The following is an 18435-nucleotide window of genomic DNA, read 5'->3' as shown; positions in this document are numbered from 1 at the left end:
CCCCTGGTAGGAGCGACCTGTCAGGTAGACGCAATCCAAGCGGTGGCCGCGCCGGAGATGCCCAGCTCGGAGAGGGTGGAGAGGAGGATCTGATGGTTCACAGTATCAAAGGCAGCGATAGGCTTAGAAGATGAGAGCGAGAGGAGAGAGAGTTAGCTTTAGCAGTGCGGAGCGCCTCCGTGACACAGAGAAGAGCAGTCTCAGTTGAATGACTAGTCTTGAAACTGCTGATTTGGATCAAGAAGGTCATTCTGAGAGAGATAGCAGGAGAGCTGGCCAAGGACGGCACGTTCAAGAGTTTTGAGAGAAAGAAAGAAGGGATACTGGTCTGTAGTTTGTTGCACATCGGAGGGATCGAGTGTAGGTTTTTTTCAGAAGGGGTGCAACTCTCGAGCTCTCTTGATAGACGGAGGGACGTAGCCAGCGGTCCAGGATGAGTTGATGGAGCGAGGTGAGGTAAGGGAGAAGGTCTCCGGAAATGGTCTGGAGAAGAGAGGAGGGGATAGGCGTCAAGCGGGCAGGTTGTTGGGCGCCGGCCGTCACAAAGACGCGAGTATGTTTCACTCTGGAGAGAGAGGCGGAGAAGAGGTCAAAGCACAGGGTAGGGCAGTGATGAGCAGAACCAGCGGTGTCGTTTGACTTACAAACGAGAGATCGGATGTGTCGTCGACCTTCTTTTCAAATGGTTTGACGAAGTTCATCAGCAGAGAGGGAGGCGGGGGAGGGAGAGAGGCGGGGAGGAGGATTCAGTGAGGGAGAGAGGTGGCAACAGAGCTTCCTAAGGGTTAGAGGCAGATGCTGGAATTTAGAGTGGATAGAAATTGGCTTTAGCAGCAGAGACAGAAGAGGAGAATGTAGAGAGGAGGGGTGAAAGGATGCCACGTCCCCGCAGGGGAGGCGAGTTTTCCCTCCGAATTTTCCGTCGGACTGCCCGGAGCCCCTGTTCTGTGAGCTCGCAATGAGTCGTCGAGCCACGGAGCAGGAGGGGAGGACCGAGCGCCGCCTGGAGGATAGGGGACATAGAGAGTCAAAGGGATGCAGAAAGGGAGGAGAGGGGGTTGAGGAGGGCAGACATAATGGAGTAGGTTGGAGAAGGTTTGAGCAGAGCGGAAGAGAATGATAGGAATGGAAAGAGGAGAGAGTAGCGGGGAGAGAGGAGCGAAGTTGGGACGGCCGATACCCATCCGGTAGGGGCAGTGTGGGAAAGTGTTTGGATAGAGAAGAGCGAGAGGGAAAAAGGATACAAGGTATGTGGTCGGAGACTTGGAGGGGCAGTTGCAATGAGATTAGTGGAAGAACAGCATCTAGTAAAGAGATGAGGTCAAGCGATATGGCCTGCCTTGTGAGTAGGGGGGGAAGGTGAGAGGGTGAGGTCAAAAGAGGAGAGGAGTGGAAAGAAGGAGGCAGAGAGGAATGAGTCAAAGGTAGACGTGGGGAGGTTAAAGTCACCCAGAACTGTGAGAGGTGAGCCATCCTCAGGAAAGGAACTTATCAGGCGTGTCAAGCTCATTGATGAACTCTCCAAGGGACCTGGAGGGCGATAAAATTGATAAGGATGTTAAGCTTGAAAAGGGCTGGTAACTGTGACAGCATGGAATTCAAGGAGGCGAAGAGACGATGAGGTCAGGGAGGAAAGAAGAATGTCCACTTGGGAGAGATGAGGATCCCAGTGCACCACCCCGCTGACCGAGAGACTCTCCGGGGTGTGCGAGAACACGTGGGCAGACGAGGAGAGAGCAGTAGGAGTAGCAGTGTTATCAGTGGTAATCCATGTTTCCGTCAGTGCCAAGAAAGTCGAGGGACGGAGGGAAGCATAGGCTGAGATGAACTCTGCCTTGTTGGCCGCAGATCGGCAGAGTTCAGAGGCACTGAGCGCTCTGAGACCTGGAACTCCACGTGGGTCGGGCGGCTGGGACCACCAGGTTAGAGTAGCAAGCGGCCACGCGGTGTGAAAGCGTTTGTATGGTCTGTGCAGAGAGGGAGAGAAAGGGATAACAGAACACACAATGATTGACAGGCTACAGAGAAGAGGTACGCTTAATGAAAAAGGAGATTGGAATGACAAGTGGACTACACGTCTCGAATGTTCAGAAAGTTAAGCTTACGTTGCAAAAAATCTTATTGACTAAAATGATATAGTACTGCTGGCTGGTGAAATAGGCTAGCTAGCAGTGGCTGCGTTGTTTGACTTTGATGTGAAATGCTGGCTAGGCGTAGGTAACCTCTAAACTGGCTAGGTAACCTCGACAATTACTCTAGACTACACAATTATCTTGGATACAAAGACGGCTGTAGCCAGCTAAGATCAAACAAATCAACTGTTGTACTGTAATGAAATGAAATGTAATACTACCTGTAATACTACCTGTGGAGCAAAGCGGAATGCAACTACTCGCTCCAAACCAAACCGAGAAGTGCGTATCGTAGAGGGAGAGGCAATAGAAGTGTTGTTTCTTGTATTTATTGTCTTTGTGTGTCTTTAGAGGATGCTTCAGCTTAATGTGCCGACTTTCCACTTTTATGTATAATTTCTGATTTACTTTTGTCCCACTTTGTCCCTTCTTTGTCCCTTCTTCTCTTCTGCCAACTAGACACTCCTTGTTAGCTAGCTAGCTTCTTTCAGGAATGTCCCTAGCAACTGCCTAGCAACAGGTAAACAACTTAGCTAGCTAAGAAAACGGTATAATTTTATGAAAAAATTTTACTTTTTTTTCTACTGCAAGAAGGCATGATTACTGCAGATGTGGCCATAGTAATAAATTGCAATGCCCGCACTGTGAGACGCCTAAGACAGCGCTACAGGGAGACAGGACGGACAGCTGAACGTCCTCGCAGTGTACATGTACATGTTACCTCAATTACCTCGACTAACTTGTGCCCCCCCACATTGACTCTCTACCGGTACCCCCTGTATATAGCCTACACTTATGTTATTTTATTGTTGCTCTTTAATTATTTTTTATTTATTTTTTACTTCAGTTTATTTTAGTAAATACTCTCTTAACACTTATTTTTCTTAAAACAGCATTGCTGATTATGGGCTTGTAAGTAAGCATTTCGGGCGAATGTGACAAATAACATTTGATTTGATTTGATTCATCTGGAAAGAGATTGATGAGATTCATCTCTGTGGAATGGTACTGCTTGACCTACAAAAGGCCTTTGATACAGTTAACCACTGTGGTCCTATTTATAAAGTAGGGAGCAAGTAGTAGAGGTTAATGGTTCACTGTGTCAGGCAAAACCAATGAGTTGTGACATTCCGCTGCGGAGGGACCTTGGGCCTCTACTGTTTTTACTGTAGATTAACAATATGAAAGATGGTTGTTCTTGCCGTCTTTTCCTTTATGCGGATGACCTTACACTTCTGGTGTCTCACAAAAGTAAAACTATGTTGGAGAGAATACTTAGCACAGAGCTTACTAACATTAGCAAATGGATTGGAGATAATAAGCTATCTCTACACTTAGGTAAATCTGAGGGAATTGTTTTTGCATCCAGACCTAAATTGAATAGGTCCTCTGAAATCAGAGTAGAGTTAGGGTTGAGGTGCTGACTACTAAAACCTCTGATAGTTACCTGGCATGCATCCTTGATGGAAACTTGGGAGGTGTGAGCATGGCCACTAAAGTGCTAGGGAAGGTTAATGCCAGGACAAAATGTTGGTCTAGAAAGTCCAAGCTGCTTGATAAGTACTCCATGAACGTGCTAGCCACTGACCCCATTCAATGACATTTTGACTACGCTACTACTTCTATCTAAGCTTATGAAAGGGAAGCTCCAGATCGCCCAGAATAAGCTGACCAGGGTAGTATTAAAGGTGAGTTCACATACCTACATAGGCAGGAGCTGCTTTCAGGAACTCAACTGGCTGCCTGTTGAGGCTAGGGTGTCCCAGATTAGACTGGGTTTGTTTACAGGAGTATTTATGGTTCTGCGCCCAGATATCTAAGTGATTACTTTCCCTGTGTTAGGAATGCACACATTCACAGCACCAGATCAGGTGTTGCTAATGTGTGCTTATACAGGTTCAGGTATAACGCTGGGAAAGGTAATTTATTGGATACTGGAGCCTCAGAGTGGAATGAGTTGCCTCTTCCCATAAAAATGACGTCCTCTCTGGGCAGCTTTAATATGTGCCCATATGAATGACCCCTATGATGTAACTGCAATGATGAGATAGATGTTCTTCTTTGTTTTATTATCTCAATGTCATACTTTGTTCAACCGTGTTTGATCTTACCTAGCCATCTTGCTTCAAGAGGACCACAATGGAAATAAGTCCCAGACTTTATTGTGTGTTATCCTCAATGATTTTACTCATGTGTTCCTGGGTCGCTCGTCTTTTCAGTTCGCTGCAGCTAGCGACTGGAACGAGCTGCAACATTTACATTTACGTCATTTAGCAGACGCTCTTATCCAGAGCGACTTACAAATTGGAAAGTTCATACATATTCATCCTGGTCCCCCCGTGGGGAATGAACCCACAACCCTGGCGTTGCAAGCGCCATGCTCTACCAACTGAGCCACACGGGACTTACAAACACTCAAACTGGACAGTTTTATCACAATCTCTTCATTCAGACTCAATCATGGACACTCTTACTAACAGTTGTGGCTGCTTTGCTTGATGTATTGTTGTCTCTACCTTCTTGCCCTTTGTGCTGTGGTCTGTGCCCAACAATGTTTGTACCCTGTTTTGTGTTGCTACCATGTTGCTGTCATGTTGTGTTGCTACCATGCTGTGTTGTCATGTGCTGCTGCCATGCTATGTTGTTTTCTTTATGTAGTGTTGTGTTGTCTCTCTTGTCGTGGTGTGTTTTGTCCTATATTTTATTTTTAATCCCAGCCCCCATCCCCGCAGAAGGCCTTTTGCCTTTTGGTAGGCCGTCATTGTAAGTAAGAATTTGTTTTTAACTGACTTGCCTAGTTAAATAAAGGTTAAATAAAATAAAATAAAAATTCATGTATGGCTTTCTTAAGTTTTATGTGTGCTTGTTTATTTTTTTTAAATGGTCGAATTAGTGAACTAAACCAAAAAAGTAAGAGACAGGGGGGTTTTCCAAAATAGGGGAGGGTTGTCAAACTTCTTTTATTTTTGCTTTGGGGAGGGTTGTGTTGTTTTTTATTGGGCACGGGAAAGGGTTGTACGTTTTTTCACTAGTTTACATTCGCTCTTTTGCAGGTTTTACTAGATCATTTCTTCCATCCTAGCCAAATTTCCTCATCTGCTTGCATGCGCCTCCCCTATATCAAGGTGTTTTGGTACTTCCCTTATGTACTACGCTTTTTCGCTCTGTCACTTTTACTATACCACAGGTCAATATAGTTTACCAGTCTAACTGTCTATCCTGCCCTCTATCTACCATTCATAGTGAAAATAGTGGTAGGTGGATCGTTTGTCCAGATCAGCAATAGGCTAACTAGCAATCATACCACACATAGAAAAAGCATTCAATGCTACAATTTTCAACATGAATCCACAAGATTGGGACAAGCTGAGAGAGCGGAGAGTGCAGGTGCATCTCATGAAAGAACAGTGAAGACATGAGACACGCAGCTCAAAAAGCTCCCCTAATGATCTTGCTTACGGACAATATAATTTTCAAATTATCCTACTTAGACTAGCCTATAACACCACAATGTAATGAATAATTGCATTATTGTTTCAAGTGAGTATAAAATTCTACTCTAGGCTTCAGTGAAAATGTCATTTGAATAACGGTGCAAAAGCCCTGTGATTTGAATGTTTCAACCATTTGCATTAGTTGTGCAAATTTTTTTCTCAACAGTTTATAAAGTCAAGAAAGGCACAGAAGATACTGAGATGTGCTGTCTGCTGCACATCATCATTCTTCCACGTGGTCCTATAATAATGTGGCCACATATACTACAAGACCAAAAGTATGTGGACACCTGCTCGTTGAACATCTCATTCCACAATCATGGGCATTAATATGGAGTTGGTCTCCCTTTTGCTGCTATAACAGCCTCCACTCTTCTGGGAAGGTTTTTCCACTAGATGTTGGAACATTGCTGCAGGGACTTTCTTCCATTCAGCCACAAGAGCATTAGTGAGGTTGGGCACTGATGTTAGGCGATTAGGCTTGGCTTGCAGTCAATGTTCCAATTCATCCAAAAAGTGAATTGGGTTGAGGTCAGGGCTCTGTGCAGGCCAGTAAAGTTCTTCCACACCGATCTTGCTTTGTGCAAGGGGGCATTGTCATGCTGAAACAGGAAAGGGCCTTCCCCAAACTGTTGCTACAGAGTTGGAAGCACAGCATCGTCCTTAGTGTTTCTCAAGGGGGCTTTGGGTCACCCCAGGGGGGAGGTGACTGGGGGTCACCTGCTTTAAAGAGGGTTATTTTGGGGCATCAGAGGGGCAGAGTGGTGGCAGGTCAAAGGTTGTGGACAGAGGTTAAAGGGGTTAAAGGAAGGCATGCTATCACCAGAAATGGAAAACTCCATTGGGAGAAGACAGTTTTTTATAAAGTAGTCTGGGGGAATGTGGGATAGCAACAAAGTGCTAAATATAGGATTGACATACAGAGAAGAAAAATGTGAGACAATGCTGTATGCGTTTCATAATGTGTGTATGCGTGGTAAATGTTTGTGTGTGTGAGCGAGCGAGAAAGAGAGCGCACTAGACAGAGAACAAGAGAAAGAGTCTAGAGACTTTGAAGGGGTATATGAAGCTCTGTGCATAGCTTAATGATGCACTCCGGGATCTTAAGCACAACAAATGCGTATCTGTATTTGTAAACTTAGCAAAAAAAGAAACATCCCTTTTTCAGGGCCCTGTCTTTCAAAGACAATTCGTAAAAATGTTTCCCATGCTTGCTCAATTAACCATAAACAATTAATGAACATGCACCTGTGGAACGGAGCTTACAGACGGTAGGCAATTAAGGTCACAGTTATGAAAACTTAGGACACTAAAGAGGCCTTTCTACTGACTCTGAAAAACACCAAAGGAAAGATGCCCAGGGTCCCTGCTCATCTGTGTGAACATGCCTTAGGCATGCTGCAAGAAGGCATGATTACTGCAGATGTGGCCATAGTAATAAATTGCAATGCCCGCACTGTGAGACGCCTAAGACAGCGCTACAGGGAGACAGGACGGACAGCTGAACGTCCTCGCAGTGCGAGAACCTACACTTGTAACAACACCTGCACAGGATCGGTACACTCCGAAATCACAACCTGGGGACAGGTACAGGAAGGCAACAACAACTGCCCGAGTTACACCAGGAACGCACAATCCTCTCCATCAGTGCTCAGACTGGTCCGCAATAGGCTGAGAGAGGCTGGACTGAGGGCCTGTAGGCCTGTTGTAAGGCAGGTCCTCACCAGACATTACGGCAACAACGTCGGCTATGGGCACAAACCCACCATCGCTGGACCAGACAGGACTGGCAAAAAGTGCTCTTCACTGACGAGTCACGGTTTTGTCTCAACAGGGGTGATGGTCAGATTTGTGTTTATCGTCGAAGGAATGAGCGTTACACCAAGGCCTATACTCTGGAGCGGGATCGATTTGGAGGTGGAGGGTCAGTCATGGTCTGGGGTGGTGTGTTACAGCATCATCGGACTGAGCGTGTTGTCATTGCAGGCAATCTCAATGCTGTGCGTACAGGGAAGACATCCTCTCCTCCCTCATGTGGTACCCTTCCTGCGGGCTCATCCTGACATGACTCTCCAGACATGACAATGCCACCAGCCATACTGCTTCGTTCTGTGTGTGATTTCCTGCAAGACAGGTGTCAGTGTTCTGCCATTGCCAGCGAAGAGCCCGGACTCAACCCCATTGAGCACGTCTGGGACCTGTTGGATCGGAGGGTGAGGGCTAGGGCCATTCCCCCATTATATATGTCCGGGAACTTGCAGGTGCTTGGTGGAAGGTGGAGGTAACATCTCACAGCAAGAACTGGCAAATATGGTGCAGTCCATGAGGAGGAGATGCGCTGCAGTACTTAATGCAGCTGGTGGCCACACTTTTGATTTTGACCCCCCCCAGCTCCCAGGCTTTTAGCCCGAGACGAATTTGTAGATCTGACTGGCAATCCCAGGCTTTTAGCCCAGAGACTAACGTGTATCTCTGACTGGCAGCTCCCAGGCTTTTTAGCCCAGAGACTAACGTGTAGAATCTGACTGGCAGCTCCCAGGCTTTTGCCCAGAGACTAACGTGTAGATCTGATTAGCAGCTCCCAGGCTTTTAGCCCAGAGACTAACGTGTAGATCTGACTGGCAGCTCAGGCTTTTAGCCCAGAGACTAACGTGTAGATCTGACTGGCAGCTCCCAGGCTTTTAGCCCAGAGACTAACGTGTAGATCTGACTGGCAGCTCCCAGGCTTTTAGCCAGAGACTAACGTGTAGCTTTGACTGGCACTCACGGCATTTTAGCCCAAGAGACTAACGTGTAGATCTGACTGGCAGCTCCCAGTTTTTAGCCCAAGAACTAACGTGTAGATCTGATTAGCAGCTCCCAGGCTTTTAAGCCCAGAGACTACAGTGTGATCTGACTGGCAGCTCCCAGGCCTTTAGCCAGAGTCTAATGTGTAAGATCTCCAAATCCTCCCCCGGATAATATGACGACATATCCAAACATGAAACACAGTTTACCAGAAGATCCCAAAGGAGGCCAAGTAGATTGTGTTTGTCCCTTGTCCCCCTCCTGTAGAGGCCCTCAAAGAGAGGATGTGTGATTGCGTGACGTTATCTCTCTACTGACACTCGTGACGAGTCCACTTACTAATTAAATAGTAGGTTAATGCCAAATAAATGAATATAATATGTAGCCATCGCAAGTTTATTTTTCCATTCAAGCCAACACAACATTCCTCCACACACACACGAAAAAACAACACACGCACGCACACACACACACACACACACACACACACACACACACACACACACACACACAACACACCACACACAACAACACACACCACACACACACACACACCACAAACACACACACACACCAACACCACAACACACACACACACACACCCACACACACACACACACACACAATCAAGAGACGATATCATCGTATCATCACCATATACTTTTACTGAAGGCTGGACTGGGGGTAGTATAACGATTACAACACCTAAATGATCCCATAACCTAACCCCACCGTCTATAGGCCTGCATGTATGCGGCAAACAAACATGAAGGCACATGAAACCATCTGAAACCATCTTCAAAGAGTATCACTAAATATTCCCACCAGGCTCTCCCCCCCCTTTGTGAACTACCACTTGCACTTGACTCTTTCTTACCTTGCTGATAGCTAAGTCTCTTTCTTCTCTCTCTATCTATCTCTTCTATCTCGCTCACACACACACACACACACACACAAACACAAAAACACACACAAACACACTCGTTCCTCAGCCTTCACACCGGCGACAGCCAAGCAACCTTGCAGAAAAGTGTAACTGTACCCTTCTCCTCCCAACCAATGTACTTTTCCATTCCACAGCAGAGAACAAAGCAGAGAGTGTCCTTATTTTAGTATGCAGCAGATGGACTCACATTCGGCATTACCAAAAATAATCATGATGGAATCTCACATTCAGATCTCCCTGCTGTGAATTTCTGCATGTGTACCTCATCTCTCTGTGCAGCCATGTGAAACTGTAGCAGTTGTAGGTGTTGATGTTGCAGTCTGGATTATACTGTAAGTGTTATAGCACTCATTTGCTCCATTATTATTTGCAGTACAAGTAATTATATTGATAAAGTAAAAAAGTGAGGTATATTGAACTATAAGAAGTGGAGAAGTAGACAATATAGCATCTGCTATCATTGCATTTCAAAGGTTCAATTCAGTATGGGTTCAGTACTGGCAGTTCAATAATTATTTGCTTCAAATATTCAATGATTTGTGTTGTCATGTAATCTTAAAGGGGAATTCCCTAAAATGTATATATGCTAATAACCCATATTCTCTTTGATATGGACAACAAGGGGTTGTAGTAAATTAATAAATGTGTCGTGAGAGCGAAAAAATAACCATCCTTTAAAAAGATACGAAGTTATGAAGTGTCTTTCCTGTCAGCGTGGCCTGCTGACTACCTTCAGAGGACAGTGTTACAAACAGCAGAGCCTAACTGATTGGTTTTTCTTTATGAGTTGTAAATGTAAATGATATAACAAGACTTCACATGCATGCAAATCATGTTTTTGGGTTCATAACAAGGTTAATATTCCTCACTAAGGGCTATACTGTATGCCAATAGTTGTAAAAATCTATTACATGTTCCATGGGGCACCATTAAATCTACAATAGCTAAACTGTGAATGTTCCTGTGCAGGGTTTATTGTTAGCTATCACCTTGCAGGGGATGAAACCAACACCGTAGGGAAAGAGGTCCCAGCTAGCACATTTGGTTCCTTTGAAGTTGTGGGAATGCATGTTTTTGGTTTCACTTTGGTTGTAGGGACGAAGCCATACATTTGCTGACTGGTAAAACTGAAAGAAAATATCCCGCACATTCATCCTATTTCCCAAGTAAAAATAGCTTTTGAATGACCAAAACGTTATAATATTTTTATGCTATTAAAATGTTCAGAAATTAAGAAATTGTACCTTTTCTCTCATCTCTAACTATCAGGAAGCCCGAGTGGACGGGGGAGCTTAAATTCGTGAGCTCACCTTGACTGATAGCTCTTTGAAATGCCCTTGTGGTCGTTGCCAGGTAACAAGGTAAACAATGGCCACATGTAATTGAAGACAAGGCAAACAATGGGTGGCATGTCACTCCGAGCCTAAATAGTATGCCTCAACACATTTTCTCCTCAAAATAATCTCATGGTCGACAGAACTGATCATGGACTGTTGGATATCAGGCAAAAAGTAGCAATACACAACTGCGTATCTATTGTTTTGTAACTCATTACAGAATACAGTTCAGTGATACCTTGCTTCATAAGAATTAGTAACGCCTGAGTCACCTTAAACTTAGACATAAGGGAATGTACATGAAAACAGTATACAATTAGTGTACTGAACAATATATTGGTGCCTCTGCCTTCATTAACATTATAAATGACAATTTGTTCAGAATTGTATCCATTGATCAGATATGTATTTGATCATTTACAATTGGCCAGCATAGCTGAAATATTGATCAACCTTAACACTAATGATAAATAAAGTTGAGAAATAATGGTGAGACATAATTTGACATAAAAATATTAATAGAGGCATTAAGCCTAATATAGGTACCCGGCCGCCCTACAGTATGCAGGACACATTGATTTGTATAATTTGTAACACTCATCTCCCATCCGAATGCTTGGGGGGAAATAACTATACAAAGTAACAAAATGTGACATCAAGTATCATATCACGTAAAAGTGAATTGCTTAGGTTTTATGAGATGCAACCAACTACAGAGATTGATGGGGAAAGGAGAGGGAAAGGAGGGGGACCCATGTACCCTGCTTCAATCAAGCAGGCTTCAGTCACCCACTTGGCTTCAGTCACCCACTTGGCTTCAGTCACCCCCAAGATTGAAGTGGGAGACAAATCCAACTATGGCCTCCTCCTTATCAGATCTCTCACACTGGGCAGCAGGGGTGACATGCACCCCCAAAATATGAGGGAGTACAAAGTATGTGAGGATGTCTGGGGGGTGGTCCGGAAGGGGACTAGGCCCCCTACTGGAAGTTGGAGGATTTGGCATTTTTCAAAGTAGGGGGTTACCTGTTGAACATGGCATGTGTGTATTATAACTCAGGCTGATCTGAAATCCCGCAGATGCAGCCTTGGACTGATTCATGTAAATGCCAGAAGTTATTTTTCGATAATGGATTTTATTGTAACTCCGGCCTTTCAAACCAACATGGACATTCTGGTTAAACGGAATCTTGGCTAAAGAAGTCTATTAAGGACTCTGATGTGTATCTGATTGGTTATAATGTTTTTAGATGATAGAGTTGACAGAGGAGGGGGTGTCGCCATATACATAAAGAGCTATTTAAATGTGTTGGTATCCATCACAAACTCTGTCCCTAAGCAATTTGAATGTCTAGTCCTAAATGTGGGAAAAAATGGCAATCTGAAGCTAGTGGGAATTTATCGCCCTCCCTCTGCCTCCATACTGTATGAGTTCTTAGAAAATAAAATTGTGTGACCTGCTGTCTAATTATGCTCAATCTGATTTACTGATAGTGGGTGATCTTAATCTAGATTGGTTGATGCCAGCATTTGATGGGCTGAAAGATATTTGTACCTAGCTAAATCTAACTCAGCTGATAACTAAACTAACTCAGCCCAACTTTAAACTCCCTGGAAATCTACTCTGTTAGATATTATCCTAATTAATGCCCCTCATAAATGTACAGCCAATGGGATATTTGCCAATGACTTTAGAGACCATTGTTCCGTTGCCTGTGTAAGAGATGTTAAACTACCAAAATTCTGCTCACGCATTATTACAAAGATACATTTTGGTAATTTTAATGAGCTTTTTTTTTTGTCTGAGCTGAGGTTGAGTGACTGGGGGGTTGTGTCAACTATCACTGACCTTGGATCAGGCTCTTAATTGTTTTATTTCCCTGTTTAACACTTTTGCAGATAAACATGTGCCGTACAAAAAATGAAGGGTAAAAGACTGATGTAATCCATGAATTGTCTGAGAAAGTACAGCAAAGAAATGTAGCTTGGGCTAAGGCTAGATGGACTGATTCTATGTCTGAATGGCAGTCCTTCAGACATTTTAGAAATAGATGTCTATCCCTGGTTAAAAAGTAAATCAACAAATTTCTTGAGTTGTGTATCAGAGAGTGATGGTAATCCGGCCAACGTCTGGAAAGTGGTCAAATATTTGAATCAAAACTCCAACCCCTCATTGCCCCAGCAGGTTTTGACAGCCTGTGGTCTCATTCTAGACAAAATGGGACATTTGTAATGCTTTTATTAGCCATTTTGCTTCGGCTGGCCACCTATTTATTTTCATTTCAACCCTTTGATGTCTATGATGTATGAAGAGCTTTGTTAAAGATTGATGTAAAAAAAAAAAAAAAGCATAGACATCAATACACCTTCTTACTGCAGCTCTCTTCCCCACTTAGTACAGAACCACTGACCTGTATTTTTAACTTGACAATTGTTTCTGGTGTTATCCCTAAGATCTGGAAAGCGGTACATGTCTTCCCCCTACATAAAGGAGGAAATCCTTCTGACATAGATAGCTACAGTCCAATTTCCAAATGATCTTGTCTTTCCAAAGTTTTAGAATCCCAGACTAACTCTCAGTTAAGAATGTGCACCAATCCGGTTTTAGACCAGGACGTAGTACAGTTTCAGCTGCTACGCTTGTTTTAGATTATGTATTACATTGCTTGGATCATAACAATCATTGTGCTGCCTTATTTATAGACCTTTCCAAGGCCTTCGATACCATTGACCATCACATTCTTATCCAGAGGTTGACTGATATAGGCCTGCATCATGCTTCTTCTAAGTGGTTGGAAAAGTATCTGTCAGACAGGCTATTTGAAGGTAATTAAATAGCATTCTGAGAACATTCTCTAAATGTTGTGAAACATTTCCTATGGTTATTATTGAAGGTTTTCTTCACACTCAAAATGTGTTTATTTAGAATTACACTGATATCTTATTTGGGGTAAACTTCTTTGAACTCTAAGCACAGTAGGGCACATGGACATTCATTTAGGCATTAATCATGGAAACCACTTATTTTAACACAGTGAGATTTGAACCTATGATGTGCCATTCTCTACACCAGGAATTAGTCCACTGCACCGCCAGGATGGAGCTAGCATGCCATGTTTTTTTATGCATACAAAGCTGTTCATTTTAGCACACCTGAACATACTTAACAAGATAGAGGCTAGAGATAGTTTTGTTGACACTGAGAACGGAACATATATGTTTTTAAATAACATTCTTAGAACCGTTTCTGAACGTTACTAAAGTGTTCCTGTATTTTTTATGGAAAATGTTCTTCATTTTCTTAGAACGGAATGTATATGTTTTTAAATAACATTCTTGGAACGTTTTCTGAGCGTTTTCTTGTGATTTCTATGGAAAATTCAAGAACGGAATTGAAAGCTATTTGATGTTAATATGTAGAATTCCATTTTTTTTTTACATTTCCAAAATATTGCCAAGAATTGCCATAATAGACAACCATATATTCTCTGGACATTTTGAGAACATCGCTTAAGTTACACAATTTTTGAGCACATTTCCAGAATGTAGTAAAAATGTTACCATAAATAGAACTACATCGGAACTTGTGGAATGTTCTGTGGAAGTACTGAAACTCCCACAGAAGAACGTTGTTTCTTAACATTCACGGAATAATTTGAGAACATTACTTAAAATAGAACCATGAGGAAACATGTAGGAAACGTTATGCAGTAGAACCATGAGGAAACCTGTATGAAATGTTATCCTTAAGTACTGGAAATCCCACAGTACTTTTCTTAACTATTTTAGAAACTTCCCAATGTCAAACCAATTTAAATTAAATGTATCCATGTTTAAACTTTTAAGAAACGTTCTGTTAACGTTAAATGTGCTGAGAATGTTCCGAAGACAAGCAACTATCCTGCACCATTCCAAGAAAGTTGTGGGAAGGTTGTATGCAAAATAACCATAGGACAACCATGCTCTTACCAAGCTCTAAGAAACACGGATTTCAGAACGTTATTTGCTAGCTGGGGTGTTAACGTTCATTGCATTGTTATTGTGCATGCATGGGATTGCACAGAACCTCTGTAGAATAACAGAGACCAACACAGATACAACAAACGCTAACAAGAGGTTAAACCTAAAGGGCTCTAATCTATTTTCATACCAGAATGCAAATGTATAAAAAATTATTGAATTATTGTTTTGCATTATCAAAGTCTTCTTTTTCCATTTATCACAGCTCATTTGTAAAAGCAAACTGGATTGAGTGACACTCACCCCTGGTATTTCGGAACATCAGTAATGCCCAAAATCTTCTTCTCCTTCCCTCCCATATCTCTCATCGATGCAGTTCCTCTTTCTCTTCTGTCCACTGTTTCTGTCCCTCTCTCCTGTGATGAGCAGCGGGCACAGTAAGATAAACTTCCCAGCTCAGTTGAGCACTGGAGTGACGGGTCTGGTAATAGAAGAGTCTGTTCTGTCCTGTGTGTGTGTTTAGTAAGACAACTCAGTGTACAGGGCTGGAGTTAGTGTGATCTGTAGTGGCCCTGAAGAGATAAGAATCAATACTATGGAGGGCGTGAGGAGGAATATAGAGGGATGATGGGGTTGGGGGGTGAGTAGGAGGGGTACAGAGGAGAGGAGGGGCAGGAGAGGTATATAGAGAGAATAGGGGTTAAGAGGGGGAGGAGGGGTACAGAAGCAGGAGGTGGAGAAGGAGTGGTATAGTAGGAGTAGGGGGGCAGGAGGCATACAAACTAGAGGAGGGTCTATATATCTGCACCCCTCCAGGACCACAAGAACAGATGGGAGTGAGGAAGTGTTCCAGGGAATGTGGCTTGTTATAATGGAACGCCTGGAATGCTGTAGCGCCATGTGTCTCCCAATGGGGGAGAGGGGGACAAGGCGGGGGAGGGAGAAAGAGAGGGAGAGAGGGGGGAGACAGGGACAGAGGTGTAAGGGAGAATGAGGAGAGAAGAGCGGAGACAGGTGTAAGGGAAATAAGGGTAAGAAAGGGCTGACAACTGGGACTTTGGGTGGTTTAAAGAAGGGACAGAGGATGGGGGTTTAAAGGCATGAACACAGGGTTACAGGGAGGAACAACAGAAAGGGGTTCAAAATATAATAGAATAATATACTGTAGGTCATTGTTTATGGGTGCAGGATGGCTGGCCATAAAGACCCATAAGGTTTAACAGTCGGTTAACCATAAGGCTATGAGGGGGAAGGCTCTCTCCACCTGGACTCAGTATATTTAGGACTTTTATGGTCCAGCTGAACAACTCGTAACCCACAAGGGTCACTGGCACTCACTGCTCTAATCCCCCAAGTCTGTTCTTCTTTATGGGTTGTTCCACAAAAACTGTTTCTACAAGAGATTCTATTGGATACATGCAGGTAGGTTCCTACCTGTTTTGATCTGTTTGCTCTAATTGATACCGTTCGGTTCTTAAAACGGTAAATGGTGTCCGTTGCAAACCATAATGAATACACCCCTGTTGACGCTGAGAATGGAATGAATATGTTTTTAAATAACATTCTTAGAACGTTTCCTGAACGTTACTAAAGTTTTCTTGTGGTTTTTATGGAACTTTTTCTCCATGTTCTGAGAACGGAATTGAGAGCTAATTGATGTTCATGTGTAGAATGCTTGTTTTTTTTTACATTCCCAGAATATTGCCAAGAAATTACATAAAGGAGAACTGTATAGTCTCTAAACGTTCTGAGAACATTGCTTAAGTCACACATTTTTTCTTTTTTTTTTACATTCCCAGAATAAAAATATGTAAAATAGGACATTAAATAGAACCACATGGGATCTTGTGTGGAATGTTCTGTGGAAGTACTGAAATTCCCACAGAAGACTATTGTTTCTTAAGGTTCTCTGAACAATTTGAGAACATAACTTGAAATAGAACCATGAGAAAACCTGTAGGAAACATTATGCTGAAGTACCCACATAAGAACGTTGTTTGGTAACGTTCTCTGAACTATTTGAGAACCCCCCCCCAATGTCAAATCAGTTGGAGTACGATGCTAGAGCATTACCAAAACATTTATTACATTGAACCATGTTTCAACTTTTAGGAAACGTTTTGTTAAAGTAATGAAATTCCAAGAAATACCAAGATCTAAGAAACATATAGTTCTTGGAACATTTTGTACTAGCTGGATTGCTAAAGTACCCTGTCCCTCCATCAACCCTGTGTCACTTCTTTAAAGATTTGAACCCACTTAACCCCAATATTTCTCCAAGTTTTCACAATCATTGTAAAGCCATGGTTATTTGGTTTCTTTGACAAAGTCATTTCTGAAGATGATTATTTATTTAATGTGATTAGTGAATCATTTACGTCTGTCCCTCATTTTAAGGTTAACCTTTTAACGTGAGCTGAACTCTTTTTCATATGGAAAAAGTATTCCTTTTCAAATATTCTTTCAGAAGAAACTTTGAACATCTAATAGTCAAATCATAGCGTAAAAGCAGGTGAGCTGGTTCTACTATTTTAGGAAATGTTCTGGTGTTTTGTGGTAGAAAACTGAGCCAGTCGAGGATAACACGTCAACCGTGTTACCCATAGATAGACAGGCTAGAAATGTTGTAACAACGTTTAAAAAATGTTTTGTGAAGATTAAATTCAATTGCCACTCCCTGTTGCACACAACAAGCATCCATTCCTCCTGTCACAAGGGGATTTAAATCGTCGACCCTATTATGGTCAACCCTGTTACTTTATTTATATATTTTATATAATAGGCACTTACTATAGTCTTTTTTTTAATTTAACCTCTTGAGATGGGAAAACATGATTTTTATGAAGTTGAACATGTGCTTTTACAGGTGCCCTTTGAACGACAGTATCAAGTTTTAATGACTTAGTATCTCATTTAATCGACTTAGTAAACAAATAAAGATTCAAAAACACTTTGAAATTTGACGTTTGGAGAAATGTGGATAAACGTCAGAATCTGAAGTCAAATTGGTAAAACCGTGAGATAACCATGGTCCACTTACATGCTGTGGCATTCAATAGCAGCCCTATCAAAAAACGATCAATGAATAATCATATCAATGGATGGAGTCAGTGAATATATGGCTGCAGCAACGGTCTGAGAAGCATAACTGCATAACAAATGAGGCCTAATTAGACAAAATAACAAGTAAGTTGTTCAAACGACTTAGTATCTCGTTCGAATGATTTATCTCTTTTGAATGACTTAGTAGTTCAAACGAGATACTAAGTCGTTCAAACAAAATACCAAGTATTTGCCTTGGGCTTCAGGGTATGCTCTTGATGATAGAATGTTAAAATGAGGTGAAATCAAATGTTTTACCAAGTTACACTTATGAAATGGCACGTGCTAGTGAAACGACCCATATATTCTCCCTTTACCTCTACTCTATAGCCCCTCCTTCTCTCTAGCTCTCCTCTCGCATACCTGTCTCCCTTTCTAAATATCTGTTCTATCTACTCTCTCTTTAGCCCAGCTCTGTCTTTCCCTCTCTCTTTCTCTCTTTTCATGTCTCTTTTCCTCTATCACTCTCTTTCTCGCTCGCTGTTTTCATAACACTATGACCAATGGTCTTTTGACCAATCAGATCAGCTCTAAGAAAAAATCTTTATGTGATAAGATCTGATGTGATTAGTCAAAAGACAATTAGTGGAAAAAAAGGTTTCGAATTGGTCTGCCCGTGTAGACAATGATCCCTCAAGAGTCATTAGGTCATTAACTAACATTTTCATTGGAATGTT

At 42.5% G+C, this 18435-nt stretch overlaps 1 protein-coding gene across 1 annotated transcript in view; it reads right to left on the bottom strand.

Annotated features, from left to right (window-relative positions):
* The window catches only part of LOC111971173 (myosin light chain kinase family member 4-like), a 66239-nt gene extending 50946 nt beyond the window's left edge, over positions 1–15293 (bottom strand). The window contains exon 1 of the mRNA XM_023997962.3: positions 14960–15293. Coding sequence (XP_023853730.1) covers positions 14960–15024 — 65 coding nt within the window. The 5' untranslated portion in view covers positions 15025–15293. The remainder of the gene's footprint in view (positions 1–14959) is intronic.
* Positions 15294–18435: the final 3142 nt, after the last annotated feature.

The sequence above is a fragment of the Salvelinus sp. IW2-2015 genome, linkage group LG13, assembly GCF_002910315.2.
Source record: "Salvelinus sp. IW2-2015 linkage group LG13, ASM291031v2, whole genome shotgun sequence".
In the NCBI taxonomy this organism is placed as follows: Eukaryota; Metazoa; Chordata; class Actinopteri; order Salmoniformes; family Salmonidae; genus Salvelinus; species Salvelinus sp. IW2-2015.
The sequence above is the reverse complement of the archived record's forward strand: the minus strand, read 5'-3'. Positions and strand labels throughout refer to the sequence as shown.